At 38.4% G+C, this 20,284-nt stretch overlaps 2 protein-coding genes across 2 annotated transcripts in view; one reads left to right on the top strand and one right to left on the bottom strand.

Moving 5' to 3' along the window:
* cadpsb (Ca2+-dependent activator protein for secretion b) overlaps positions 1 to 16,156 on the top strand; it is a 59,020-nt gene extending 42,864 nt beyond the window's left edge. Inside the window, exons 17-30 of the mRNA XM_032513023.1 lie at positions 2,545 to 2,651; positions 4,074 to 4,103; positions 4,630 to 4,638; positions 5,897 to 6,053; positions 6,158 to 6,299; positions 7,025 to 7,186; positions 8,419 to 8,574; positions 8,715 to 8,862; positions 8,995 to 9,069; positions 9,726 to 9,809; positions 10,245 to 10,277; positions 10,467 to 10,574; positions 14,690 to 14,794; positions 14,882 to 16,156. Of these exons, the coding sequence (XP_032368914.1) occupies positions 2,545 to 2,651; positions 4,074 to 4,103; positions 4,630 to 4,638; positions 5,897 to 6,053; positions 6,158 to 6,299; positions 7,025 to 7,186; positions 8,419 to 8,574; positions 8,715 to 8,862; positions 8,995 to 9,069; positions 9,726 to 9,809; positions 10,245 to 10,277; positions 10,467 to 10,574; positions 14,690 to 14,794; positions 14,882 to 15,058 (1,493 nt within the window). The 3' untranslated portion in view covers positions 15,059 to 16,156. The remainder of the gene's footprint in view (positions 1 to 2,544; positions 2,652 to 4,073; positions 4,104 to 4,629; positions 4,639 to 5,896; positions 6,054 to 6,157; positions 6,300 to 7,024; positions 7,187 to 8,418; positions 8,575 to 8,714; positions 8,863 to 8,994; positions 9,070 to 9,725; positions 9,810 to 10,244; positions 10,278 to 10,466; positions 10,575 to 14,689; positions 14,795 to 14,881) is intronic.
* A 3,225-nt stretch (positions 16,157 to 19,381) lies between these two features.
* Positions 19,382 to 20,284, bottom strand: part of ca16b (carbonic anhydrase XVI b) — a 111,691-nt gene continuing 110,788 nt past the window's right edge. Inside the window, 1 exon segment of the mRNA XM_032514637.1 lies at positions 19,382 to 19,823. Within this exon segment, the coding sequence (XP_032370528.1) occupies positions 19,677 to 19,823 (147 nt within the window). The 3' untranslated portion in view covers positions 19,382 to 19,676.

Here is a 20,284-nt window from a genome sequence, read left to right as displayed (position 1 = left end):
CCTAACCCTTCCACACACATGTTTTTGTGAATAGATACAGGACATCTGCATGTATGCACATAATTTACCTGTAGCACATCCATGGAGTATATTATACACCATTGTAATAATATACAAATCATTCAAGTTACCAAATGTCTCAGCATGTTTAAGCATCTTTTTTACAGTATAAAGTAAATACTTTGTAGATTGTATTACTCTACATCATTGCAGATTGTGAAATATTGTTTAGTTTGTTCTGGAAGTTTTTTTTGTATTTGCATTTTGTATTTCTGTGCAACTTTTATTCACAGAAAATGTGGCTAAAAAATACATTGAATCAACATTTTTGCATAAAAAATGATGGGTATACGCCTTTTTAAAAAAAAGGGGCACTTTTTGCCAAATTTTTTTTAAATTAAAAAGGGAAAGGAAGGCAAACACATTTAATGTAACCCATCACCTACTGTAACACATTAAAAATATAAAAAATATATAAAACTTCTACAAAAATTTTGCTGGTTCTGATTACCTTTATATTTCATCTTAATTAATACTTAAAGGGCAAACAACTTTTTACTTCTGGAATTTTAAAAAATTTCTTTAACTTTTTTTTTTATTTTTTTCTTGTAATTTGGGGTGAATTGACCCTTCATGTTCCACAGTATAAACCGGGTTCGGTGTTCTGGTTTCGAACTTTGCCATTGATAACGTTTTGGGCTACTATTTTAAACTTCTGATTAAAATGCTTTCCCGTGCGATGAAGCCACGGGGCCATCTTCTTTTTTCCGCCCAAAACCATGATACAAATTTTTCGTCGACCCCGATCCACCGGGGCATCATGACCAAAAATAATTTTACTGTAATAAAATCCATTTTATCCTCCTAAATTTTTAAGGTCCTGAAAAACAATATCTCAAGCCTTTAGATATCTCAGATTTCCCCTTATGACAAACTTTACTTGACGATGTAAAGCGTGTCCTAAAGTGGCAGATTAGGGTTTCTTTAATCTATTTTACAACCAGGACCCCAAAATAGACGCATGTTTCCATTTGGCTTAAGAAGAAATACCTGAGGAATATTTGAGAAAATGCTACTACTTAGTATAAAATTAGTGAAAGCATCAAAAGACCCCCATTTAGAAATGCAGTGTAAAAACCACTACTGTTTTATATATGTGCTTTTGATTTGTGCAGCCATTCAGTTCCATGTTCAATAACATGCATTTCATTCCACATATTCGTACTGTTTGAATAATCTTATTTCATGACGTTTAACTGTTTTATCAGATCATTCTGTCAGGTACATAAGTGTCCATAAGTGAAAGAGAGCCAAAGCAGTTTAGTGCACAAAACTTAAGTTGATGGCAAATCCAACTTCACCACACTGTAAAAATATTCAATACAAAACACACCTGTAATTCATTCTAATGAATTGTTACTTGTTTATTCATTTATCAGATGTATATAAGGAATAACCATTTTAAAACATTGACTAAACCAAACCCATGATGCATTTTGCTGTTTTATGAGCATAGACTGTAAATAACAGTATGAATCTGCGAGCTCATGGTACATTTGCTCTAGCAGATATGTCTGGCCCCCATTCCATTCAAACAGATTTTCAGCTGCCCAGGTCCTAGGTGGACCAGTCACAACCATTTTTCTCACATTATTACTAATACTACTTTACTATTTGAGAAAGTTTGTGACCAAGCAGCCATTTCTTTTCCTGCCTCATAATGGACCAAGCATCGTCCTATCTTGCATGTGTCACTCAGAGCTACATTTGTCCGCTGCTCTAAATGGCTGTAGGTCTATTCAGTTGTGTCTAGAGGCATTTTGGTCCGCACCTAATGGAAATTGACATTCAACTGTGCATTTGGAAATATATCTGGTGATGCCAGGCCAAAAAATCTATGATCTGCTTCAAGAAAGTCACTTTGTTTAGTATTTTATATATCTGCACAGATTTAGATGAAATTGTTGTTACCTTTTTAAATTTCACTCTATAGCAACATAAGTAGTGAGTAAATTTAAGATTTCTAGTCACTCATATAGTAGAGTAGACCAATATTTGGATAGGAATTGAAAATCCTAAAGTTAATTTAATGGAAAACTTTAAAAAGAAGTAATTAATCATTTTTACAGTGTGTGTTCATTGAGTGTTTTTTTTCACCATGCCATGCGACAGCTCCTTATACAGATGGCTTATTCGGTACCGCTTTACAATATGCATGTTTTTGATGCCACATTGCATCTCCATCTCAACGTCACTATTCTATGCCGGGTAGTCCTCCAACTTAAATCTGACATTCCTACAAACACATTAGTTATGTTGCTTTATGTCATGCAGCCCAAAATGCAGATAAAGGAGAACACATTTTTACTTGTTATGAGGGTATAGTAGATAAACATCACAGTGTAAGCACTGTGTTTATACTTTTATTAAGAGGGTCAAAAATATAGACAAGAAAACATTTTTGAATAGTCATTAAAATCCCCCTGGAATCCTTCTCTGTGCTTGACTAACCACTCATCCCTCATCCTCATCCTTTTGTCTCAGAGAACGTAGGCCGCTTAGTCACACCTGCCAAAAAACTGGAGGAAACAATTCGCCTGGCGGAGTTAGTCATAGAGGTCCTCCAGCAGAACCAGGAACACCATGCGGAGGTGAGTGAGAACCCTCTCCTCCTCTCCTCCTCAAAACACATTCCCTCTATACTCTCACTCTTATCTCACTCCGTCCCTCAGCAGGGAGTTAGTCTTATCACCAGCCTTCTATAAATAAAGCTGCTTTCATCTATGGGTGACTAAAAAATTTAATTTAGGAGAGCTCTAATTGGTGTTCAACAGACCATGCCTACATGGAATCAGAGCGCCGTGTTTAAGCAGAGACAGTTAATTAGATATGAAATGATATAATGTCTGCAGTTCTTTCCTCTGTTTTCAGCTCATTCCTCAGTGTTGCAATGTTACACAAGCCATCGAAAGCATTGAAAAATCATAATATTTTATTCATAGTCAAGTATAAACAGAAGGCAGGAAGGTAAACAGAATGCAAAAAGAAGGCAAGGATGTACAACTTCTGCATTCTCTTAATATTGTAAAGTGTTCTTCACAATTAGAAGGAAAAATAGCAAAGGGTAGAAGAAGTACTCAAATATTTTACTTAAGTAAATGATACAACAAAGTAGTAATACGCCATTAAAAATCCTGCAATCAAAATCCTACTTAAAGGGGCTGTTTTTGAAATACTGGATAAAGAAGTGGGTGGGTATTTCCTCCATTTCTGACTGTAACAAAACATTCCCCAATATGTGAAATACAGACTCCAATATGTGAATAACTGATGTCTAACACTGCACACAAGGCACTGACTTGCACTAACATGCGCACATGGCCGGATCGGCTATCAAAACAAAGAACCAGAACAGAGAAGCTTAAAATGTAAAACACACAGAGGGAGTATGACTTCATTCTCTGCTCAGGACGCCATTATTCCACTATATCTTTATGTTGCAAATATTTGTTTGCTGCTATATTAATGTTTAGAATGTCAAATAGATAACCTTTTAGATGAAGTACAGAACTAAGTATCAAAAGTAAAAGGGCTTTTTCCAGAAAAAATAATATTGTACATTTTCACTGCATTATGCAGTTAAAAGCACCTGGGAAGTTTTTAGGGGAAGTTAAATTACATCCAAAACATTCTTTTTGTAAGGTTTTATAAGACAAAAAATGTTTAAAGGACTAGTTTGATCTATAACAATGCATTGTTTTAAAAGCTTATCATATGTTTCAGGTATGCTAAATATTAATCTGAGTACTAACTAGTAACTATATCAGTCAGATAAATGTAATGTAAAAAGTTCAAAATTTCTCTCTGAAATACAGTAACTTCTAATTTGACTTCTAAAGTAGCATTTCCACCACTGAAATTAGTTTATTTATTGCATACTGTTTGCTGCAATAAACACTGAGCTAATAGGAAAGTATGATGAGCATGTTGTGTAGATCTGAAGGTGATCCAGTGTGATCTTAAAATATACAGATAAAGCAGATTTATTGTATCTCTCTGAATATGCTTGACAGGCGGCAGTCACAAGTTCTGGAGATCAATCGGTACAGTATTTTTATTCATTTTTCCTCTTCAGTCCCCATCACGACCCCCTGTATGGCATGTGCGCCACTATGGCAAGAGGCACTTTTTCTAGGCAGAGAATGATCTCATAGATACTGTAGCAATGGGTGGGTTTTTAGGCATAGGAGTGAAAGCAAACATGTTATAAATTGAAAGGCACTGTAGCTTGCACAACATAATTGTGATCATAAAGCATGTCCATCGGGCCATAAAGAGGTTTCCTTTCTCTCCAAGCATGCTGAACCAGCAAATTTCCCAAAGTATGCTCCATGTGAATCTTTTGAAGTTTGATCCACCATTAACATTTGTTTCCCCTCCATCCAACTATTAATTTCACAGTCCGCACTTGTTCAAGCATTACTTCCCCAGCTTCTTCTCTTCCATCCCTATCTGCTGTCTACTTGTAGTTTAAAAACCCCTTTTAAGAGAAATGCCTCAAAAATACATTATTGTTCTGTACATCTTCCTGTGAGCTCACTGTCATAAGATTGGTGACTGTCCAAGCAGGGAAAAGAGGTATGTAGTAAAATTGAATGAAAAACTCCCATAATGCTTTGTGCATGTCCAGTAGATGATGCCACCTCTCCTCCCCCCTCTGCATCAGTACACTCCCTCAAGATTGATCCCTTGACATGGTTGCATTGTTAGCACTGTAGTCTGTCTGGCTGATCATTGGGTCCTCCCTAGAGCTTTCAGAGTCCTGGATGTGTCCCTTAACCTCTATCAAAGGTTGGAGGCCGCTCCGCCTGGCGACCTTTGCGCGTTTTTCCCTCCCTCACCTGTTGGAAACCTTTGCAGTCCTCCCCTTTAATGCCTCCCCCCATCCACAATGAGAGTATTTCTCCTTGAATGTGATGGAGAAGAGCTTTGTTTGCTGCCTGTTTCTCTAATACTAGAACTGTCAAGCATTTTGTTTAATATGGGGGAATGGGCAGGTAAGTAGACAGGTAAGTCAGGTTTTACTGCTATCGTGGTGGTGAAGCCAAATGGGAAAATAACAGAAAAATGGGAAAAGAAATGAAGCATGTGGTACAAGTTGACAACATGTTAACCTGAATGATAAGCAAATAAGCCAAACCAAGACTGCCAGCAAAGCAACTACTGTACTCCTGCTGTCAAAGGACAAGGACAACCTGACTGCTAGAAAACGGTCAGCTGAATCTCAGACTTACAATACAACAACTTCCAATTGGAACGAACACACTTCAACACTAGAGATGCTGTATGCTGTAGTCTTTGGTGTGCCTAGTTGAAGAGGTGCATGAGTCACATTCACATCAGTAGGCTATGGGTTTGATAGTGATGTGAATGCTGGATCCCATCAGAGAGAAAAGCATGCATGGAGCTCAACATTTGCATGATAAACTACTGTTTGATTGTTTTGCTTAGATATACACTTCTTTACTCACAGTGAATCCAACGTTTAAGTCCTAATCAATATATACAATACACTAACGATACAGATTAAACAAACCAGATATGACGTGTAAAATAACGAGCAGTAGAGGTGCTGGAAGGTGGATTATTTTCTAAACTCTGGTTTAAGCCAGGCAAGCGGTTCCCCCCTATTTCCAGTTTTATGCCAAGCTTTTGATATACAGTACATTAACAAACATTGAGCATACACACATTAAGTGGTATTTCCTTTTAAGACCCGTTGAGCTCCACTTGTGTGTATTATTCTCTCCTTCCTTGTCTTTTGTCCTTGCGTCATCTCATCTCTTAACTGGAGCCTATGTTTACTTGTTTGCTTTCCCTCGTGCTGTATCTCTAGGCATTTGCATGGTGGACAGACCTCATGGTGGAACATGCAGAAAACTTCCTGGCCCTCTATGCCATCGACATGGATGCCGCTCTGGAGATCCAGTCCCCTGAGAGCTGGGACAGTTTCCCTCTGTTCCAGCTGCTCAACGACTTCCTCCGGACAGACTGTGAGCTCCTACAGTTATTCTGTAGCCACTTCAGGTGTTTTTATGCTTTAACAAAGACATTAATGTCTTTCTGTCACTGTCCCTTTTTTTCATTTTTTACACAGATCATTTGTGCAATGGAAAGTTCCACAAACACCTTCAGGATCTGTATGCTCCTCTGGTGGTTAGATATGTGGATCTGATGGAGTCCTCCATAGCACAGTCAATTCACAAGGGATTTGAGCGAGAGTCCTGGGAACCTGTAAAGTAAGGAGCCTCTGTCTTTATATCTAGGTTGTAGGATGGTTGGCCATGCAAGGCTTTTATATTCCGATGACTGACTGCGCGGAGGCGGAGGCAGAGGAATCTGGGAGAGCAGCTGTAATGTTCACCCAGGCTTCCTGTAGGTTCACTTTTAAAGATTGAGCCAAGAGTGGGCGGAATAACCTATTTTTCTAATGAAAGAAATGGGTTATTCATTCTGAAAATAGTCTTTGACTAATGTATGTGTCTTAGCAATTTCTATCCAACACATTGCAGTCAGGGCAACACCTAATATCTGTTTTGTTTTGTGAACTAACCTTCATAACGTGTGCTTTGACATGTTGCCAGAAACAAAAGGGCCTCCAATATGTTATGTTGCTGTTATAATTTATTTGTTGTGGCGTTCACACTTTCACATTTTTTATTGCAAAGATTATATTTAAGATTTATCAAGGTTTTGGTCTTTATTTGTGTTTATTCTTTTCAGTATTAAGTTGTTTCTCCCTCTCACTGCATTTAATACAGTATATGTGTGCATCCTGAGCCATCTTTGCTGTGTAGTTCTTTGACTATTACTGTCAGTCTTGTTTATGTGTGCAACTGTACGTTCCAGTCTTCACCTAATCTCAGATTTTACATTCCTTTTATAATGAGTGTTACATGGCTTTCTCCAGCTCCCACACCACTGTTATGGATTCTTTTTTTCTTTTTGTCTGTCTTTTCTGCAGGAGTTTAACAAGTAATCTGCCCAATGTGAATCTACCAAATGTGAACCTCCAAATTCCCAAAGTACCAAATCTGCCAGTGCCAGTAGCAGGACTATCAGTTAACCTTCCACAAATGCCTAGCTTTTCTACCCCGTCATGGATGGCTGCTATATATGACTCTGAGTGTGTATTCAACTAGTTTACTTTAGAAATATTAAGCAAGCAGAGACTGCCTTGGTATGAAGATGCCTTTGCCAAAGATCATTCAAAAATTAAACATTAAAAAAACAAAAAAGAGTACAGCAACATTTCTTCTGTGTGACTCTCACTTATAAATGAAATGTTGAATGAGAGGAATTTCACTATGTTGTGAAATATGATGTCTCTTCTGTAAATACTCAATGATGATGTCCATGTTCATGCCAAGTGCACTCTGAGAGGTGTTAGAGTAGATGGGGTTCTGCTTTCTAAGATGAGAAATGCTCTCCTTTGCATCAACATGCATGCCGTTGAGCTGAGGTGTGGAGATACAGGCCAAAATAATATACATATGTTATTGTAATATATTGCTCCAAGGCTATTTTGAAACATTTGTAAGTCAACATCTCCGTTCTACAAGAAATCTAATTACCCAGTGTTGTTGTCCACAGACATTTGCTTTAGTGATACTTAGTGCACTGTAGATCGTACATGGCCTTAGATTCATCTCTGACCACCTGCTAGTAGTCTGATTGGGAAAGAAGATAATGGTTTTGATTGGAGATGATAGCACGAAGAGGCCGGGCGGCTGGTGTTCAGACATCCTCCTCTCCGTTTTATCACCTCCCGACTCCACATTTTCCTGCAGCACTTTCCCAATGAGCTCTACTCAGGATGCCCTAAAAGGTCTGCATGGTTTGTTTAATAATTCTTCCAGGGACCCCACCAGCCTGGGGACATGGATGTTGAGAGAGGGCCTGTGATGAATTTGGAGATTTCTTGGTGTGGAAACAGAACTGGCCCCTGAATGCCATTTTTACATGCCCTCCCTCACTCCTCCATTCCCTACTCCTTTGTCTTGACACAGTGTGATAAGCTGCTGTATCTGCAGTGACTTTACCTGCATGTGGCCACTTCACATCCCTGCCAATAATCATACTCTACAGCATGGTTATTGAATTGTTCCAGTACATCCCGCTCACTCCTTTTCAGCCATACACTGACTGTCCAAAAACATTTGAATTGAGACAGATATTTGGAAAAAACAGTCAGTATATGGTCGGAGTATAATTTGGCTGTGTTTAGGTGTGGGGAAAAAGCATCCTCCTCTGCACCTGCCACAACACGACCCTAACCTCCTCTCTCCAGCAGGGTGACCTTTGTTTTCTGACCTGTGTGTGTGTGTGTGTGTGTGTGTGTGTTTGGGTCAATGGCAGTAATGGCTCCGGGACGTCGGAGGACCTCTTTTGGAAGCTAGACGCCCTCCAGACTTTCATCAGGGACCTGCACTGGCCTGAGGAGGAGTTTGCCAAACACCTCGAGAGTCGCATCCAGCTCATGTCGAGCAACATGATCGAGAACTGCGTCAAGCGGTGCGTTGTATGTTTGTGCATGAGAAGAAGACAGACTGACAGAAACAGAAATACTTAGGCACCAAATGTTGGGAATTAACTCTTTAATGAATATTTTATATTATATTGCATATACAGCAAATATTTCACTTGCATTGCAGCACAAGGATGGCATTTGAGTCCAAGCTGACAAAGAGCAGCAAGTCCACAGATTTCCGCATTTCTCCACCATTATGCACCATGTTCAACGTGATGGTGGATGCCAAGGACCAATCAGCTAAATTGTGTGCAATGGAGATGGGTCAAGAGGTAAAAACTTTACCTGGGACAGTGACTTAATGTTGATAAATGACAAGTTAGTTAGTATATTTAGTTTTTTATTTGCAATACAAAAAGGATCTATTGTAATTTATGTTTTGTTAAAACTTCTTTTTTTTGCAGAAACAGTACCACACCCAAATAGACGAGTTGATTGAGGAAAGTGTGAAAGACATGATCCAGCTTCTGGTTGCAAAGGTGCGACTATATATCAACTGTGACATGTATTATTTATTTATTTATTTATTATGACTATTTACAAGTTAGGATATTATAGGGATGGTGGTCTCAGTCTGTGTGCGGGTCGGTCCACCATTTTGGTTCTAACTGACTGAAGTATCTCAACAAATATTCAATGGTGTGCCATGAATTTTGTTATGAGAGAGGATGAATCCCAACGATAGTTTTTGGATATTCTGTGAAATATCTCCACATCTTTTGGACTTGGCAGTAACTGTACATACATTCATGGCAGATGATGAATCTTCTTTCTTTGCATGAGAAGGTTGCCATGAAATTTGCCACACACATTTACACGTCCCTCTCACGATGAATTATAATCACTTTGGTGATCTCCACCTTTTCATCCAGTGCCATTAGGTCAGCATTTCAATTTGTCCAATACTTTGGTTAATGACTTAATATCTGCAAAACTACTGACATTCCCATCCGCTTCAGCTGTACGCTGTACTTTTTATCTATTTCGAAACATTATGCCTGCTCAACATCAACTGTATAGCACTGCGATTGTGAGCATGTTAGCATACTGATGTTAGCAGTTCTGCCAGCATGGCTGTAGACTCTTATTTATTGTTAGATTGTTGATGAATCCGGTTCCTTCTCTTGTTTCTCAGTTTGTTGTCATTCTGGAGAGCGTGTTGGCTAAGATTTCCAGATATGATGAAGGCACTCTCTTCTCTTCATTCCTCTCATTCACGGTGAGATGAAGCTTCTTTATATAGTCCTTCAGTGCCCTACTGACCTGAATGGGCTTCAGTACTGGGTTTCAGTAACATTTAGGGCTGGTTATCGAACTATAATACTTTTTGGATATTGACCAAAATGTGTTCGTCGAGTATTTTAGCTGGCATTAAGTGCTTCCTCAGTATTGTACTGTGATGTACTTTTTTGTTTGATTGAGTCTTTATTTTTCAAATATTTAAAATTGTATTTTCAAAAAGGGATTTGTAGAAAAACATTTTTCTGTGAAATTGAGCTATTGTAATAGCATTGCTTTGGAATCAAACTCAGATATCATATCTGCACTAGTATTGAAACATGTAAAAAGATAGCCAGCCCTAATGAAATGAATAGTAATTAAAGTGTTCTTATATAAATTCACAGCCTGTTTGACAATTTTGTTCTGATTTCAGGTGAAAGCTGCCTCTAAATATGTGGATGTACCTGTAAGTGCAATAACTCCCAACCTCCCTGTGTGCTCATGAGATTATGTGCATTTACATTGTACAGTTGAAAAAGCTACTTTGTCTTAATCGTCAAAAGTGTTTCTTTTCAGCTGATTACAGTAAAATGCTAGTGTTTGCTTATTCCTATTAAAAACAGAGCCCCAACCCTGTGCTGTTTTTGTTTTACAGAAACCTGGAATGGACGTGGCCGATGGCTACGTGACCTTTGTGCGCCACTCTCAGGATATCCTTCGTGATAAGGTCAATGAGGAGGTGTATATAGAAAGGTTATTTGATGTAAGTAAGATGCCGTCTCCTCCTCTCAAGAAGGGAGGGGCCTTCCAAAATGTGGCAAAACAACAGGGCAGAGAGGGATAAGTCCCATTTTGAGAGCAGGAAATGTATTTCAGCCTAGCAAAAGAGGCTTTTCTGATCTTCTATCCGTCCTGACTTCTTTCTTTCTTTCTGTCTCTCTTCTCTCTGAATCTTAGCTGCTGCCCTCTGCATTCTGGTGTGCATTGCCACAGTGCTTTTGGGCCTTTGTGTATTAAAAAAGGAAACTTTTATTTGCAAAGAGTCCATAAAAGCATTCTCAAAAAGGATTATTAGGAAGCAGTGCTCTCTGGAAAGAACAGGAATATCCATAGTGATCACATACCAGCACACCAACTTATACATATATATATGCATATATATTTATGTATATTTTTTTTTAGCTCACCACTATGTTTTGAGATACTTTCCACGTAAAGCATGTCAGCCTCCTTAATAAATGACCCTCTTGGGTCTTGGCCTCAGTCCAAAGCGGACCACCCATGCATGTTTCCCTATGATCTGAAATGCTTGGTGAAGGATGCACTGCTGGAAGGGCCAGGGTGACATAATGATGTCAAACTCTGAGGCTGACATGTCGTATACCCTTGGTCTATTAGAACAGTGGTTCCCAACCTGTGGGTCAAGACCCCACTAAGAGGTAACAAGATAAGTATGAAGGGTCAGGAAATCATTTACAGGATATGAAAAGAAGAAGGAAAACATGTCTGCTACATTAACAAACAATTACATTATAAATAATGAATCATTGTGTGAAAATGTCATTTTCCAAGCACAAAAATTGTTCCAGCCTCTCTCCTGGGACTCTAAAATGAAACAGTTTGAGAACAAAACATTACTCTAGAATAATAATTTACAATATATAAAAATATACATCCTGTGTCATGGGGGGCTATAAGTAGGCATGACATGGCTATAAAAGGTTGGGAACCAGTGTGTTAGAGGGTGAAGAGAGCACTGTCTTACAAAAATATAATCCTAATGGGACGCATTGACAGTAATGTGTCCTCCATGTGTGATTCGAACGACACATAATGCTGTGATGTGTGTGCTTCATATCATTCAGAAACTATTTGTTGAGACCTGTGTCTCTAAAGGTGTGTGATGGCTATGTGTGTTTGACAGATTCTCAGTTTTGTGAGGCAGTGACGTGTGAAGTTTTTATGTCAGGGAGATACTTAGAAATCTCCCTTTGGTTTTATATTTTTTGTGTTTGGCTGTAGAAGCCGGTTGTGTCAGATAGATATGATTTTAGTTTTTTTTGTTTTGGAGTGAGGAGTGATGGTGTTTTGAAGTGGGTCTGCGTTTTCCACACTAGCTCCCCTGTCTCCGTCTGTGTTGTCAGTTTTACTAGTGTGGAGTTTTTCCCCTCATGTCCTCTGTGTGGCCCCAAAGTGCAGTGAAAGCACTGTCATGTTAAATTCTTCTGAAGATTTCTCAAGCTGTGAATGTTTTCGTTTTTAGCATCTTAAACTACACTTCAGTTCAAGGATGTCTATGTTTTTTGCTTTCATTTAAATGCATTTCAATCCATCCATTTGCATGCATGTGAAAAACAGTTCTTAGATGTTGCAAAGGCTCTACTTTATCTCTCTTTCTTTCACTAATTAATTTCAATCCTTTTTATCTCCTCTTTTCTGATTAACACCATTCCTGCTGCCTCCTCTATTTAAAAAGTGGCACTTATCTCTAGTGTTGCGTTGCGTTGTTTTATCACATTATGTTGGTTGGCATGATTTTAGAGTCAAATAATCTTCCTGTGTACATCTTCTAGCATGACCCTCCTCTTCAGAGCTCTGCCTCATTTGCACATACAGCAGTCGTCCTTAGCACGTACTCTGCCACCCACCCACCTGCGAGGTCTGCATGCACTGCACGCTCAACTCGACTGTGAAGTGGACAGGCATCTGCATATCCGGCCTCGAGTTCAAACCTTTCAACCATTCACCTAATCTTACTCTTCCAATAAACCTCAACTCAAAACTAAACCTCACCAACCAAACAAATTAAATCCTCCCACTTCTGTCTGGCCGAAGAAATCCTTTTTCTGCGTTCCTGCCTACTCACATTTAAAGTTGACTTATTTTTCTTGAATTTGGAGGTGTGACAACTGTTTCTATAATATATAGGGTGCTGTTCTCTTGTAACTTTAAACTTTAAAGAGTCCGGGAAATATGCCACCCAAAGCAATGTAGAGAAAAAGGTACAAGAAAATAGCACCGCTGCTCCCTGCCTGCTAACCATTTACTCACTCTCATTTTATTTTTATTTTGCTAATGAACTCGTGTCAAAACTATAATTTCAATTCCCCATACAGTAGTAGTTTTCTATCTTCAGTTTAGCAGCTTGGAGTTTCTACTTGAATAAATAAGGCTAATAATTGCCTTTAGTAACTGAAGAGCCATGCAGCTTTTTCAAAATATTGACTCTTGGAACATTTTACTATTTCAAAGGGTAATTACAGTTCGAGACAGATAAATCTGTCAATGCTTTATGACTTCCCTCGGTTTTATTATTTTTTTAAGTAGCAGTAGTATCAGTGCTCTGAGTATTTCCTCTAATTGCTCTTTTTAGCTCTTCAGTGTGCTAGAAATGCAGTTTGTGTAGATGTCACACTTGCTGTGTGCATGTGTGCGTGTGTGTGCGTGTGTGTGTGTGTTGGCAACATCTACTGAAACAAACAGTGAGGACCAATTTCAAGAACATCTTTAATTTAATAGATATCACTTAATTAGATTACATTTGTCATTACAGTCAAATTGTAATTGGACCAATTTCCATATTTACTTCCTAAATATATCAGTGAATAGACATGTCTGTTCGATGAATGTAAAGTCCCTGAAAACCTTTTTTTATCAGTCAGCTTCTTACCATGAGTGATGCAGACCTACATTAAAGAAACGGTTTTACATTTTTGGGAGATATGCTTATTCACTTTGTTGTTAGATGAGAGGATAGATACAACTCTTTTGTCTCTCTGCTCAATATGAAGCTTGAACCGGGGCACGGAGATGCTAAGCTTAGCACAAAAACTGGAAATAGCTATCCTGACTCTGTTTAACGCTAACAAAATCTGCCTACCAGCACCTTTTTAAAGCTCACTAATTAACATGTCATTTGTTAGAGAGCTTAAAAATAATAAATATTCAACATTTAATACTATTTATATGCCACAGTATTTCAGGGCCGGGCAGTTACGTCCTGGAGTTTCTTCCATTGAGTTTGTATGAATTAATAAAGTGTAACTGTATAAAAATGTACGTTAATTAATGAGTTTTAAAGGTGCCGGTAGGTGGATAGAGGACGGAGCCAGGTTTTTCTCCTTTTTCCAGTCTGTATGCTAAGCTAAGCAAAAGACATGAGAGGGGTGTTGATCTCTTAATTTAACTCTCAATAAGAAAGTGAACGAGTGTATTTTCCAAAACAACTGACTATTCCTCTAATTCCAATTTTCTGCCAAACTTAGAACAAAAGAGATTTGTGAGCATGGTTTATGAATGATGCATTCTTAATAAAAATACCTAAGGATGTGTTTTTCCCCAAGTTATAGAGGAATTTATTTTGAAACCAAGTTTTCAGGGGATTTAACAGCACTAGATAAAGACAGAAGGCAAACATAAATTTGAAAAACATGATAAAAAGAAACAGTTAACACAAGATCATTTTACTGTAGCTTGTAATTCTTTTTTAGGTAACATGATTTGTTTATTTTGAATGTGACTTTATTCTCACATTTACGCAGCCTGTTAGCTTGCATTGATTGCTGTCTGATGAAATGCAGGGATGTCTGTCTTACGAAGTCGGACTTGACATGAATCCTCCCTAAGTGGTGTATCTACTTTTCATACGGGCAAAATGAAATGGAGCCTCACATGTAAACAAGCTGCGATCTGGTTTTATTGAAGTGATGCTTGAATACACACACAGGGGTGCTTGAAAGTTAATGTTATTGTCATACACTGCACGAGTTGAGTTGTAGTTCTTTATGTGTGTCGTAAAGGTTACTTTTATGTCATGATGTCTTGAGTATGTGTGTGAGTGTGTGTTTTGCTGGAGAGTGTTGTGTTTATGTGTTTCAGCAATGGTACACTGCCACCATGAACCTGCTGGGGACCTGGCTCACTGAACGCATGGATCAGCAGCTCCACGTCTACCAGCTAAAGATCCTAATCAGGATTACAAAGGTAAGACAAGAAAGACCTGTCAGAGGGATCACACACCCAGAATGTTTTGCACCCACGCTGTGCTTATGCATCTCTGTCCTCCTGTAGAAAAAGTACCGGGACTTTCGCCTGCAGGGTGTCCTCGATTCCACCCTAAACAGTAAGATGTACGACACGGTGCGCAACAGGCTGACCGTGGAGGAGGCCACGGCTTCAGTGAGGGAAGGAGGCATGCAGGGCATCTCCATGAAGGACAGCGACGAGGAGGATGAAGAGGACGACTAGAGCCCGGACACTGACACTCCAACCCGCACCCCGACCCCCTTTCACACTTTTGACTTTAGCCTGGTTACCGATGCATGTACCAACTCAGATAGCCACTCTAGGACCTCTTTGTCAGCTCGAAATGCCTATGAAGGAACTAATAATTATAAAAATAGTACGTATACTGAGGAAATCTAAATAAAAATGTTGAAAAATAACCATGATTGGCAGATTAGCTGTGTCATGATAAAGATAGCACCTATCTTTGATTCATTCATTTCTAAATTCATTTCTGTGTTACTAAGCAATATGGAGAACCATTTGTTTGACAATGTTGAGTGAGATAAATAGGTGTGTCCCTGTCCAATGCAATCCTATATGGCGCTTATTTGTCGTATTCTACATTCATTAATGGTACATTGTCGTGATGATGAGTGTGTGGACCCTTTTCTTTGTCTTGTCTGTTTTTAAGTGAATGCCAACTGCTTCAAACTGAAAATAAACCTCTGTATTTGTTTACGGCTGTTGCAGATACACTGTTGTCTACACACTGTTATTAACATTAACAACAGTAAGTCCAGACCTGCATTTTTATCATGTGTCAATGCTATGTGATCTTATCTCAATTACTAATTAGACACGATTCAACAGGAATCATGAACTTCAACGAGTGGTTATTCTAGAGATGCAATATTCTCATAGCTCCATTTTGATAACTTGGGAGATTCTATTTTTATTTTAACATTAAAAGGCCTTGAAACAGGTTCTATTTTAATTGAGTTGCACTTTTACAGAGAAAAGAGCAAAATAGTTTTTTTTATTAAAAAAAAAAAAAGTTGGTCTGTCCTTGTTCTGTAATTGTGTAGAATGAGATGTCTGGCATTTGTTTGGGTCTCACTGTTGTTTTGTATATATTATATAAATATATATAAATATAAAATGCTGTACATTGCATTCTGAGCCATCGCTGCATGCCTGTGGGTTCCCACCCTCCCCAAACGCTTTCTGTTTTCTGTGTGAATTAGCTGGTGGATTTGTTCTTGCTTTTGCCTTATGAAAGCCAACAGTTGTAATATGCAAGAGCTGTGGCCTCTAAATAAAAATTACTGTACATGTGCATCCGCTGTCATGTTTACTAGCTGCATGTCCACCTGAGACACAGACATAGACATACTGAACTGTACTGGAATTGTTTGGCAGTGGTGGAAATTAACTAAGTAAACTTACTCAAGTAGCCTACTGTAGCTACTTCAGGTCTTAAGGTTCCTTTCGGAATCAATTCAGTCAAAATTGAACACAAAGACATAATACATTAAATGTTTAGAAAGCATAGAAAATGATGTTCCCTATAAGTCCAGAACTTGCCCGAGATTCATGGTTTTCTTCAGTTTTTCTTCAGTATCAAAGAAATGACTGTGTTGCTTATATGCTTTTCATGCCATCAGTTTTTTCAGGGAAAACTCATTGTAGTTGCATGTAATACAAGGATGCTGTGCACCCAAACCCAAACTTTATTTCATGAATAGCAATACAATATAGCTATTAAATACTACTATTACACTACAATATGGTATATGACAGCATCATAGAAGTATAGGGCTATGACTCTATCATATAAACATGTGATATGATGGACAAAACCATTTGATTATTTATTTAAGTTACAAAATAGACTTCACTACCAACCTGGCGGAAATGCACTGAGGCTAACACACTGGATCCCTGGACTGCTGAACAAATGTCAGGAAATATCTGGTTTTAATATCAGCATGGACCTCAGAGGGGCAGGTATGACTGTGGGGACTTTGCTGTGGAGATTAAGATAATTAATTTCCCACAAAAGTACAATCTGTAACAGGGCTACTATACAAACCAAATCTTTGTATGAAAATATAAACTTCTATGATCACAAAGATTACATTATAGTCAAAAGACATTTGTTTTTTGAAGTAAATGTGTGCAGCCACTCAACACGCAAAGAAATAAACAGAAAGGGTGTTGGCATTCATACAAAAGAAAAACAGTTGCTGCAAAGAAAAGTTTTGTTGCAGAGCTAAGTGATCAGGAATTGGACTTTTCTCCAAATGTTGGAGAGTTTTCACTGAATTTAGCAAACTCCCCTTTGTAAGAGAAGTAGGTGTTCACAGAAATAAAGGTATTCATCGAGTATGAGAATCAATCAAGAGCGAGGAATGATCAGGGTTGAAAGGGCTTATAATTAAACGTCACAAAATAGTTCTGAGACAGAATATCAGCCCACATAAAATATACGTTACGGTTTAAAATCTTGTACACCCAGGCTGATACCAAAACATGCTTAACTCTTGTTCAGTTCACACCTCTGACACGATAATCTGCACTGTAAGATTAAACAATTTTGATTTTAAAGTCTAGTTGATTAAATACATCTCAGGACAAAACCACTTACATGTTGCAAACTGGAACCACATCTTTGGTTACAAAAAAAAGGCATCCCCCCCCCCCCCCCCCCCCCCCACCCTAACAAGAAACTACAGTGCCTGTCAAGTATTCACCTCCTTTAGAACTTTTCAAGATTTATTTATTTCAAACTTTGAGTCACAGTAGATGCAATTAGGATTTTTTTTTCACTGATCAAAAGGAAAAGACAATTGAATAAACTGAGTAGATGTAAAATGAAAAAAATGAAGAAAAAAAAAAACAGCTGATTGCACACATTTATCCCTTCACTATAAGTTCTAAATCATCATTGGTGCAGCCACTTTTTGACTGGTTGAAAGAAGTTTACCTGTGTCTAATCATTGTGACAAGTTATTTTAGGTTAAATATACCTGGATTCAACAGATAATCAATTTCCTGGCAAAGATTAAAAATAATCAGGGGAAGGACATAAGGACCTTTCCAAGGCACTGGATAACAACTGAGTGGGTTGAGAGGAGGGCAATGGCACTAGTGAGACCATAAAGAGCTCTCATTAGTGTAAGCCACACACGGCACATCTGCAGAAACACACTGCTCATCATAAGGCCTAGATACTTCTCTGCAACAGGCCCATTCAAGGGCTGTGAATGTAAAGTGTAAAACAAATACAGTAAAATATAAAGAAATTGTGGAGGAAACTCCAGTTCTCTAACTACAAGATTTATTTTTTTATCAAACCAATGACCCCAAATATAAAGCCACAGCTACACAGTAATATCGCTAAAAGAACAATGTTAATGTCCTGGAGTGGCCCGAGTCAGAGTCTGACACCTCAATTCAGTCCAGAACTAGTGGCAGAACTTAACCTTTTGCTGCTCACTCCCAGTCCTCATAAAACAGACACGCATGACATACAATAACAGACATGTCCAGATGTACAAAGCTATCCACATACTCACTGTAAATGTTGCCAGAAGGTCAATAGTTGTGCAATCAATTTTGTGGCTATTCTATTTGTAATGAATTTAGATTGATTTGTAGACTTTTGTTTTCACTTTAACATTAAAGTAGTTCCTTCTATTAATCAGTGACAATGAGAAATCATAATTACATCCACTGTGATTTAATGTTGTAAAATAAAAAAATAAAAGTTTTTATGGGGTGAATACTTTTTGTAGACATATAGTCATGACATGTAGTCACTACAGATGCCCGTTACATGTGTTAACGGTTGAGCCTTGACAGTTGAGTTTAGAGAAGCAAAAAAAAAATGATGAAAAAAATGGAGCTTTGTAGATTATTCATGACAATCACAAAAAATATGAATCTACACTATGACCAGTGGACACAGAGGCAAAAGTAAAAAAAAAACTAAAAAAAAACTATACAGTTGGCTGTGTGTGTGTGTGTGTGTGTGTGGAGTGTGTGAGAGAGAGAGAGAGAGAGAGAGAGAGAGAGAGAGAGAGGAGAGAGAGAGAGAGAGAGAAGAGAGGAGAGAGAGAGGAGAGGAGAGAGAGAGAGAGAGAGAGAGAGTGTGTTTGTGTGTGTGTGAGAGTGTGTGTGTGGGCGTGTGTTGGTGTGAGTGTGTGTGTATTTCAAAACAATATAAATCTCCGTAAAAAGCAATACATGTTCACATTAGATGTAACACACTTTAAAACAATAAGCCATAAGTACATTATACAAGACAGCAGTGAGATATTTGGACAACATATGAACATTTAGCAGGTAAATATTGTCTCTTAACATGGGATAAAGAGCTCCACCCGGGTGGAGCGGAGCGTCAAAACAGTTTGTTTGATCGTGGTGACAAAGTGACATAATGCGTGCTGGGCTACGTCGTGATGTGATGTTGTTGTTTTGAGACTTTCTTGGAAGTGGATCGCTTTAACATATCCTGGTCTTCATTCTTATCTCAATGCAGTCCAAAGATCCGGGTTTGTGTCGTGATGCTAGGATTTAACTATGAATAGTCTTCACTCACTGGATTTAGGCAGTAACACTGATAGTATAGTGCAAACTGGACAGAGCTGCATTTTCCTCACGTCAACTTAAAACAGGTGCAAATGCTCAGCAGGATAACATTTAAGACAAGAAATAAAGGACAAAAACATAAATATCAAAAAACCTTTATCAGTATAAAAAGTAATAAGGTTATTCATGTAATCAATAGTCTGGCAAAAAAAGGCCTCAGAAAACTTCTCGAGTTTTTACAAATTAAGTGCCTGTGACAGCGTCCTCAGACAAGCGACTCCATGCTCTCTGCAGGGTCCGACTCGTCTGCAATCACCACCAACCCATTAGTGTCCGTGTGCATAGGGCTCAGGCCACATTCTCTGTTACTGACCAGGCTGAGCATGGCTTTGTAAAGGTACTGGTACTCCTCCTGTGGACATAAACAACAACAAACTAACATCACAGATCACAGTCTGTAAGGTGCTACAGAACGGCGTCAGATCATGACATTTCTTTAAAAACTGCATGCAATATTTTTGATACAAACATTGAATGAAATGACTGATGTGAAAGCTGTAGTCGCTTGTAGTAATGACCCCAACTCTGCACTCTGGATTTGCCTTATTGTTTTGGTGGTTTTACACCCCAAACAATTATTGCACCACACATGGTTTGACTGTCAAAAAAACTACTACTTGCCTAGCAGTCAATGGAAGAAAAAGAAAGTTACTGCTGAACATAGTGTAGCATTTAACAGCTAAAGCCCCAGATTATGCTGATTTTATAGTCAGGAGTTGGTGAAAACCCAAAACTGAGGGGAATACTATCAACAGCTGACAAAAACGTGACTCCAGATGAAAGCTACCATTTATCTGTGTCTGCTGAATGAAA

This window comes from Etheostoma spectabile, chromosome 4 (assembly GCF_008692095.1).
Source record: "Etheostoma spectabile isolate EspeVRDwgs_2016 chromosome 4, UIUC_Espe_1.0, whole genome shotgun sequence".
In the NCBI taxonomy this organism is placed as follows: domain Eukaryota; kingdom Metazoa; phylum Chordata; class Actinopteri; order Perciformes; family Percidae; genus Etheostoma; species Etheostoma spectabile.
Note: the sequence above shows the minus strand (reverse complement) of the source record. Positions and strands in the feature narration are given on the sequence as shown.